The 10,898-nt window shown below is 33.4% G+C and overlaps 1 protein-coding gene across 1 annotated transcript in view; it reads right to left on the bottom strand.

The window, feature by feature from the left end:
* The window catches only part of LRP1B (LDL receptor related protein 1B), a 1,807,041-nt gene that overhangs the window by 692,837 nt on the left and 1,103,306 nt on the right, over positions 1-10,898 (bottom strand). Inside the window, exon 18 of the mRNA XM_029933319.1 lies at positions 5,151-5,267. Within this exon, the coding sequence (XP_029789179.1) occupies positions 5,151-5,267 (117 nt within the window). The remainder of the gene's footprint in view (positions 1-5,150; positions 5,268-10,898) is intronic.

The following is a 10,898-nucleotide window of genomic DNA, read 5'->3' as shown; positions in this document are numbered from 1 at the left end:
GCAATACTCATATTTTGCCAGGGCTCCACTGGGTTAACAATCCTCATTTATCAGATATGCATTTTTTCTTTCTAAAGTTAAAAAATGTTATAGTTAATCATAAACATTGTTTACCTAATAACTAGTTGAACATATCTTTGATATAAAGCATATACTTATTTGACTGGGAAATTATATTTTTTGGAGGCAGCTCTGTCTCTTCTCTTTGTGCCTGATACTTGCCAATTTTTCTGATTCTTTGCTCCTTAATTATGTGGAGTAAAATTACAAGTAGCTTTACAAGTACATGAGTAAGATTACAAGTACATGAGACAGAATTTTACTATTTTCATAGATTTAAAAGATCAATACTCATAAAATGGAGTCCTGTTAACTTTACAAATTTTAGCAGAGTTTTATTTATGTTCTATTGAACTGTCTTTCAATCTGTTAATTAATTTTAGGTATTTTTTGAAATTAAACACTTTGAACAAATCAGAAGCTAAGAACTCGCATTAAGGTGTATTTAAAAATAATAACAAATTAAGCTATGTTGAAATACTTGGAAGACAGAACACACCCAAAATAGTTAAACTACAGTTTAAAATAAACAAATGTACTGCTTTTGACAATAAATTTTCCAAGGGGCAAAGTAAAAGTTTTCTGAAATATTTTTCCATTTAATCATTAAATACCCTTATATTCAATGCTGTAACTTGGAGTGAGAAGAAAATTTGTCTGGTTAATTGCTTCCATCTTAAATTTGTTTTGCATATATAAACATAATCATGTCATTAACTATATGTAAGACATAATCAAACCTGAATGGTGCTTCCCAAATTGTGGTCCCTTGACCATGTAGGATCAGCATCAACTGTTAGAAATATAAACATAAATACAAATCATGGACCAACTAAGACCTATAGACTCTGAGAATCAGGCCCAGCTTTCTGGTTTTTGTTCTGTTTTTGTTTATCCTTTTGTAAACAAGTCCTCCAGGGGATTCTGATGCATGTTCAAGTTTGAGAACCTTGGCATTAAGTTGCCGGTTCTCGGACTTGCGGGCACATTTCATACCACTTGGAAAGCATTAAAAATGCTGATTCTTGGGTCTGACCACCAGAGACCATTTTATTTATTAGTCTGGAATGAAGCACAGACAGGTGATGCTAAAGCTCCCCAGGTGATTCTTTAACTGACAGCTAAAGTTGAGAACTAACTCTTACAGCTTTGAAATGAGTGACCGTTTAGTTCCTGGACACACAGTCCACTTCTAACTCAGGCTTCACTATATTAACATATCTGTTCTTATTTGCAGAATCAATTTACAGACTCTCCTTTTTATACATGAAGACTACCAAAAAAAAGTTAAAATACTCTTTAAAGATGAAGGGGGAATCTTCAAGGACCTTTCTAATTATGTGTTTGCCCACATATAATCTCAACCTAAAACGTGCAGTTACCTTGTCGTAAAATGAATTAGGTTTGAAAACAGGTGCTAATGAATTCAAATAAATTTTGACCCTCAGTTGCAGTACCTTCCACTCCTAAGTATAACCAGAAGCATTCCTTTTTTTAAGTCTATTTATTTTGCGAGAGAGAGCAAGAGAGCGAGCACAAGCAAGCGCAAGTGTGGGGAGGGGAAAAGACAGAGGGCGAAAAAGAAAATTCCCAAGCAGGCTCCATGCTGCCAGCAAGGAGTCTGATGTGGGACTCAGTCTCATGAACTGTGAGATGATGACCTCAGCTGAAACCAAGAGTTGTATAATTAACTGAGCCACCCAAGTACACTTCTAACTATTGAATTCTCATGTTTTAAAATCCAAATATTGGTACTATTTTCCGTGAAAAATAGTAGTTATGAAACAAAACAGAAGCTGTTTATGGAGCGAAAGTGTTAACAACAACAACAAAAAAGGAGTGATTGCAGTCTTCTAGTAGGATTAAACCTATGGGAACTTGGCCGATTCCAATGGGAAAATTAAAATATGATCAGTCCAAATGTTATAATGATGCTTAATAAAACTGGGAATTAGTTGAGCCTATATTAATTTCTAGGTTACTGCCAAGGAGAGTGACTTTTTTAATGCAGTAAATTAAACAATTTATAATATTTTTGTCATTTTGCATTTAGTGCAGAGATCATTTTAAAAATGTTTTAATGTTTATTTATATTTGAGAGAGAGAGAGAGAGAGAAAGTGTGTGAATAGGGGAAGGCAGAGAGAGAGGGAGACACAGAATCCAAAGTAGGCTCCAGGCTCTGAGCTGTCAGCACAGAGCTGGATGCAGGGCTCGAACCCACAAACAGTGTAATCATGACCTATGCTGAAGTTTGACGTTTAACCAACTAAGCCATCCATGTGCCCCAAAGCAGAGATAATTTCTGTTATGAGAGTAATCCATGCCGTTCTTACAACTTTATTATTTTTAAAAACATGGTAGTGTTTTTGAGAGAGTGAGCGCAAGAGTGAGAGAGAACAGTGGAGGGGCAGAAAGAGATAGAGGATAAGAAGCAGGCTCCAGGCTCTGAACTGTCAGCACAGAGCCCAACACAAGGCTTGAACCCACAAACCATGAGATCATGACCTGAGCCAAAGTTGGATGTTTGACTGAGCCACCCAGGCGCGCCTCTCTTACAACTTTAGAAGTGAGCCTGTGCCTACCAGAGCTTCACCATCAGCTTCTCTTATTGATGTAAATTTTGATTTATAATGACAACCTGAAAGATAAATGTATGTTACTACAGAGAGAAACAAGTTTGGAGAGAGCCATGTTTCTTACCTTATAAAGGGGAAATGGTCCTGAGACTAACCCCTGTGGGTTACTGACACTATAAAATTTGACTATATTTCAGAAGCAAACTGACAACTACATTTCACAGTTGTTCAAAGCAAGTGGTATCCTGGAAGCGGACTGTACTAGCTTGCAAGAACCAATTTTTAAAACTTTCAAGGATTCTATGAATTAACTTTTAAACACACATCCATTATTTAAAATAAACCATATGAATTTTATTTGCTCTTTAAGTTAGTTAGGTCTATTACATCTGTATTATGGAAACACTATATATTGGTGTGCATCTTTTGTGAAATCCACATGCAAAACGTCACATGGGCAACTTGATATTGGCCATGACAGGAGTATTTATACCACAAAAAATAGATAAATATTAGATCATGGCTCTCTTGCTCCAGGGGATCTTTAAAAATTTACCAACCCCGTAGCTCCTGGGTGGCTCAGTCGGTTAAGTGTCTGACTTTGGCTCAGGGCATGATCTCACAGTCCATGGGTTCGAGCCCCATGTCTGCCTCTGTGCTGACAGCTCAGAGCCTGGAGCCTGCTTCAGATTCTGTGTCTCTCTCTCTGTCTCTGTCCCCCCTCTGCTCATGGTCTGGCTCTCTCTGTCTCAAAAATAAATAAACATTAAAAAAAAATTTACCAATCCAACCACTGAACAAAACTCATTACAGGTATATGTACATTTAAATAAGAGAGTCATGAATATGGCATGTCCTACTCCCAATTTGCACCCATTCCATGACTCCCAGACAAAGTTGACCTGAAATATCTGAGTTTTAGTTTCAAGTACACCTCGATTCATAGCCTGGTCCTTCTATTTATTAGTCTTGTGATCTCAAGCAACTTGTTAAATGTCTCTAATTTTTGATTCCTTTATCTGTAAAATCTGGACAATAGTATGTTTCTCATAGATTTATTGCAGATATTCAGTAAGAAATATGTGTCTGAACTTCCTCCAACCCTTCTTTCCCTCAACTCATGAAAAGTACAAGTCAGATCAAAGACCTAACTGAAATTCTCTAATGAGCTCATTATTTATTTTCCTATTCTATAATGTTTTGGACTTTCTTATCTGAATTAGACTTCTCTGTCCTTACTGTTTTCTGTTGTTCATTACCCTTTTGGCATATCCTGGAAGGAGATGCTGAGAACAGAAAGCAATCAAGTTTTCCTAAATAATAGAACTGCTTAGATGCAGACCCAGCCACATGAATAGTCTGTTAATTGGAAAGGAAAAGGATACATTGTTTGAATCCCTTAACTGGCTGTGCTTTGGAAATTCTATATGTGAAATGTAAAAATAATTGTTATTGTGTGACTGTCTTATTACTTTCTTCTTCAACACTCTTATTGTCTTCTTTACAGTGTCAGTCAGTATAATTTACTTATCTATCCTTTAATCAAAAGTTACAATTTTTAATGTGTACAGGGACTTAATCTAGTATTAGAACATTTTTAAAAATAAAATTTTATATAATGGAATGGAATCCCTGCATAGAGCCCTTTAAATCGAAGGGTTAAAACAAAGTCTTCTTATTTTCCAACTGTTAAAAGTATTGTGACATGTAGTTACATTATTTAAAAAATGTATACACAATTGCATTTTATTTTTAATAAATGTGCTATGTGTATCTATTTTTCCCCATTAGTAATTTAAAAAATTCGTAGCCATGCCTAAAAGACAGCACAAGTTCTTAGAAACCTGGGCCAATCCCTTACTATGTTTCACTATACATTATTGAGATGAATTGTAATAAAACCTATTGATACATGGGTACGAATGAGACTATTAACTTTGCAATTTTACATGACAATAAATATTGCTTCCAAAAGTAGGAGGATCAGTTGAAAGTGACTAGAAGTTTTGCCATTAACAAAAATATCTTAAACTAATAACAGAATTCTGTTAGGACGCAGTGCAAACGAAGCAAATGGTTTACCATCTATGTAGTCTCAGCCTCTATTGTTAATTGCTCCAAGATATATCCTAAGCATGCCGATGAGAAACGTGTACTCGTGATTTAGTCCAAAAGCTACCCAATGAGCTAGTCTATTTGAACAATATTAATAATAATGAACATTTGAGAATGCCATAATAGGCTTATAATAACTAATTTGTAACATAATTTCCAATGTTTGGATCCATTTATTTTAACTGAGAATATGGTTACTGACTCATGGAATGGATATATCCGAACGTTATCATTAAAGTACACACTTGGGCCTAAAAGGCAGTAATAAAATGTTAACGGATCTTTTGGCTTGTTGACTAGTATTTATAAAGAAATAAGTAACCTCTTAAGAGTGATTATAGTGATAGAATTTTCTCTTTCACAGTCTCTGCTAACAGCATGTTTTACATACAACTTACCACAAGATGCCATTTCATCTGTCTGGTCACCACAGTCGTCTTCCCTGTCACACACCCATGCTCTGGGAATGCAGCGCCCATTTCCACAAGAAAATTGGTCCATCTGGCATGTCCTGGCTAAGAAAATACGTTAAGGTACAAATAAGGCCTTTTGAACAACATTCAGGTAAAATAAATGATGACATAACTCTTTTACACATATTACATTATTAGATAAAATGTTAAAGTAAATTTTTATTAATTTTTTTGACACTACCAACTTGCTCATCTTCTCTAAAGTCCACATGTTTTGCCCTTCAGTTGAAGGTACTGCTAAATGACAAGATATTCAGTAATCCTCACACACTTCCACAAGTCAAGCTATGAATTCATTATCTTACAATTTTTGCCTGGCACATGCTTATGAATATATGGTTGAATTAAATTTCGTTCAACTTTTAATTAACAAAAAAGAATTTTGCAGAGTCTTGGTCAATAAACCAAGAAAACTTGCTGTAATGTAGTAGAAAGAATTTGGAGACTATATTAGGATATCTAATTTCTAATCATGGGGTCAGAATTGTTCTTTTCCTCTAACATTTCAATGTGTTTATTTCTTCATTTCTAAATGATCCAATGTAGGAAACAAGAATGCAGAAAATATTTTCTAAAACATACATTTAGCCTATGATAGATTTTTAAAGTTCACCTTTCAGCATAGTTATATAAAAATGTATAACTTTTTTCTTCAAGTTTTTATGTAAATTTTAGTTAGTTAACATATAGTGTAATATTGGTGTCAGGTGAATTTAGTGATTCATCACTTGTGTAAAGAAAATATATAACTTTTTAATCAAAGTATATTAAAAAACTTAGTTTTGGCCTCTCTCAAGGGTTTCAATGAACACACACATGGAAACTTTCTATGTTAGCCAGAAGCAGCGGTTTCGATTATTTAGTGGAGGGGTTATTGTTCTACAAGGAATTTAATTACCATGTTCTATTATAGTCAGGTCAATTTTCAAAATCATGACATCCTAGATAGCTACCCTAATTCTTCTCCCAAGCATTACTTACATACTTACATAGTTAGGTATTTTTAATTGTTTGATTCTCTTTTCTTTTGTCTGTCTGAAATACAAATTTGTTTTCATGAGTATCAGTTTCCTACCACCCTTTCTTTTTATTGGATCAGAGAAAAGAGTGGTAAATTCTAGGAGGGGGATTCTCACACCTTAACATATGGGTCAGATGAGGATTGGACAGATGAGAAGCAATTAGGGTCAGAATTTCCATAGCAATGATAAGAGAATGTTACCTAGTTTATGGACTTCCTTCTGTTTTGGGGCTTGAGAATCATAAGGATGTGTTTCTGTTTCATCAAAATGCCCAGTGAACGAACAGTGGGTATAAAATTGAGAGTGGCTCAAAGACAAGTTATCCACACATCTTAAAGTGGGTCTCCATAAATCAGAATTTCAGAGGTCATTTAAAATAATTTCTTAAAACTTATATGCTAGTTATTTCCTTTTAAGCAAAGTGTACTTGCTATGTAAAAATGTATATCTATTATTTGTGAACACTGAAAAGATCACTTAAGAATAAATGAAAATTTACTATTTTGATTACACATATTAGATTCAATGCACCATATCTATCCTCAGTGTCTATAAATTAGAAATTCCAGAAAATTATTACATTATGTATTCTGCTTTGTTTATATGGATAAGGGTTCTCAACCTAAAACATTTTATGTAATATTTGGGTTTTCCCTTTTTACACATAGAGTGTTTATTTTACATTGTTAGATTTTAAGTATCTCAACAAACATGAATACTTCTGAAGTTTTCAATGCTGAAATTTCAATCAGGATTAAATATTTATTGCCTCATTTGGATAACTACAGATTTTCTATGAAATTATTCTAACATTTAGACCAAATCAACAAAGTTCCTAGTAATTTCAAAAAACTATATCTACTTGGAATATATGATTAGCCTAGAGAGGATGAAGATGTTAGAATTTAGTTTACTTGGTGGGAAGGAGAGGGCATAGAGCTATGAAGAAGATTCATAGTTTTTCTTACATGTCTTTGTACTGTTTCACTGATTGTAGTAACTACTTTTTACCTTTTGAGAATTAGAAGAAATGTAATAAGAAAGTTTTGGGTTTTTTTTCAATTCTTTCTCTGTTCCTTCTTCCCAACCTTCCTCATTCTATCCCTCCTTCCCTTCTCCCTTCTTTCTTTCCTTTTCTCTCTCTCCCTTTCTTTTCTCTTTTCTCTACTTTTCATTCTTCCCTACCTCTCTACTATCTTCCCTTATTCCCTATTTCATTTCTTCAATCTTTATTGTGTTTTTGCTTTAAAGAAAGATAAATCATCACATATTTTCATTTCATTTACATTAAATTCTAAATGACTTATAATAAGAATATATTAAATATCTCAATATAATATTCCAACATTCTTTTATCTGATATGTATATATATATTTAATATCACAGTAGTCCCTCCTTGTCATTCAGGCTTAATTCTAGAAAAGTTTTCTCAGGTTGCTTTCTTTCATGAGGATTGGCAAGATGATTATAGAGAAGAATGAGAAGAACTCCTAAGGATGTGCTTCACACTGTGTCATTTGGAAACATGTGTGTCACCTCACTAATTCAGAAGTTTAAGAAACTGTTATGACCTATTACTCCAAAGAGTATTTACTGGTTTATTATTGAATAATCGTATGCCCTGAGAATATGTGAATTCATTGTCCATTCTAATCATGGACAAATCCTCTGCTTAATCTTTCGAGGAAATTTAAGTAATTTCAAATAAGAAAAAATGCTTCATTCTATAAATATATAAGTACTGTCTGTCCATATGATATAATCAAATTGACTAAATCACCACTTTCTATTCACTGGATTTATATCAAAAAGACACAACTTTTACTTTTTCAGTTCTTGTCACCATCAGATCTAAATTAGTTTGGAGGTGAGATTAGAGCAGCCCCAGAGCACTCTAATTCTGTAGCAAATGCTGCTCTAATGAAGAGGAAATTTACACTTCCTCAGTGGAATTGTTTATCTAGCAGTGAGTGAGAAATCCACTGTCACAACGTGAATTTTTTCTATCCTTCACTAATTATACATTTCCTGCCATCCTGTGTCAGTGAGAAATCCCATAATGCATAGGAACAATAAGGAGGAAGATGATAAGAGAGCTTCACACATTATTCCTAAACTTTACCTTTGCTGTATTTTAATAAAAGCATTCTACTTAAACAAAACACATGTCAAATCAAAACATACTTTTCAGTTTGTCTTATAAAGAAGTCTCATTTTTAATATATCAGGTTTTCTTAATTCAACTATATCTAGTTTGAGTTTAGTAAAAATTTGTGGAGGATATGAGAAGAGTAAGTATTATATAATCTAATTAAGTTCCATGCTGTGGGAAAATTCGTCTGAAACTGGCTAGGCTTGTATCCATGTATTTTCATTGGTGGCTATGAGGAAAAAGCCTCTCGAAAGTACTTCTCATCTTTGGCCTCTAGATCTCTCTCATAAGTAGAGAAACATTTTCTTCTTGTGAGGAATAACCACCACCAAGCTCCTGACTGTCAGCTCTTTCCTGTCTACTGTACATATGCTGCTTCTTCTTCCAGACATACCCTCCAAGCCCCTACTATTCTCTATGAACTTGACCTCAACCTCAGCAACTATGCCAATCAATCATTCCTTTTATTTACCAATTAAATATTTCTATCACCTAGAAAAGTATAAGAAATAATATTCACACCTGCCTACCATCATGCAGCTCAATCAAATCTTTTTTCTGTTTACTACATTTTGGGTTTTTTTTTTTCCAGAAAAAATATATTATATTTAAATTCTCTTAAGTAATTTTTTTCCAATCATATATCTCCCTCTATTTTTAGACATAACTGCTATACTTATTATTTTTATTTCCACATTTTAATCTACTCTTACACATTTATAAATCAATAAGAACATATAAACTTGTTTTATATTTTTATATTTCATATGAATGGTACTAAGTCATTTATAATCTGTAACTTTTGAATGGTACTAAATCATTTATAATCTGTAACTTTGAAATAAATTTCTTTTGATATTTGAGCTCTAGTTCATTTATTTTAAGTATGAATGGCATTGTATGAATATAACACTATATGGAGTTATATATGTGAGTATACAGATATTTGGGGTTACATATACAGTTTTATACAGTTATATATGTAGATTTATATATAGTTGATATATTTTTTTACTTATAATGGGCATTTGAGTCATTTCTAATTTCTCAATATTACCAGCATTAGGACAATGAAATTCTTACTTGCATCTCTTTGTGCATAGGTATTAAGGGTATATATCTAGAAATGGAATTATAGACTTGAAAGTGTAGACAAGTCTGCACTGATTAGATTTGACCAAATACTTTTCAATGTAGAAAACCAATTTATAACCCACCAAGAGTATATGGTGGTTCCTTTTACTCCACGTCTTGCCAATGATTAGTTTTATCAGATTATTTTTCCTAATTAAATGACTTGAACTATTATTCACATTTCTTTCTTTTTCTCTTTCTCTTTCTCTTCTTCTTTCTCTCTCTTTCTTTCCTTCTTTCTAAGGCTTAGCTTGGATATCACCTCCCTCAGGAAGCTATCCCAGACAGACAAACACTAAATTAGTTTTCATGTGCTTCTATTTGTAGTTCATTTTGAATTTTGAATTAGAATGACCTGTTTACATGCTTTTCTCCCCATCTTAATTCAGCTTTTTAAGGAAAGATATAGTGTATTTTCCTTATTTTATATCTAATGTCATGATAGATATTTACTGAATTAGTAGATTCATGAAGGAGAAATAGGAAAATTAGAACAAAATAAGAGGAAATTAGATTCTTGTGGGATAGGATTTTCTTTTTGATATAAAGTACTCACAATGATAAAAGGTATGGGATAGTGGATTCAATTACAAAATATCCTCCTTTGGAAAATCCTTTATTTATGATACTTGTCTATGTATGTACCTATACATACTAATAACCCAGACAAGGAAATTATCTAATGAATTTGACATATTTTTTTTTTCAGTATGATGAACTATGTCACCTATTTGTTTATTTTGGTCAAACAAAACAAAAATATATTCTAACATATATATGCTATATACCTTTCAAAGACAAAAACCTATTTATTATTCTTTTCATTCCTTCTATTCAATTTGTTAAGGCATACAGTGATCAAAATATCTATTATAAATATACTGATAAGAAGACCTAGTACTGACTGGCAGACTTCAGCTGGCATCACTAAAAGTGGCACTTTAGGTAGAAGAAGATTGTGCTCTAATTCCTAGTGGACTCTAAGTATGGGATACCTTAGAAACCTTTCTAATTAAGATTAATTAAGATTGATTTGTTCTTATACATAGCATTTCTACTTTTACTATTTGTCGGGTCCCGCCCCATCCAGCAGGGTGGTAAATCCTTGTGGGTTCGTGATCCTGAGGGAGGGAGAAAGAAATAGGGCAGGAGGGAGATGCAGAGAGTGGAGACAGCACACGGTATCTGATCAAGCCTCTTCTTCTTTATTCAGAAAACACCGTATCTTATAAAGGTTTTAAGGCTGGAAAACAAGGCAGCTGACCTAGGTCAGTTGCTAGGAAACAGGGTTAAGGGATTTAGGCTAGAGTAAAAGAGGAACCAAACTAAGGTTTTTAGCGCAGCTCTGAAGGGCCAATACCACC

The sequence above is a fragment of the Suricata suricatta genome, chromosome 3, assembly GCF_006229205.1.
Source record: "Suricata suricatta isolate VVHF042 chromosome 3, meerkat_22Aug2017_6uvM2_HiC, whole genome shotgun sequence".
Lineage (NCBI taxonomy): Eukaryota > Metazoa > Chordata > Mammalia > Carnivora > Herpestidae > Suricata > Suricata suricatta.
The sequence above is the reverse complement of the archived record's forward strand: the minus strand, read 5'-3'. Positions and strand labels throughout refer to the sequence as shown.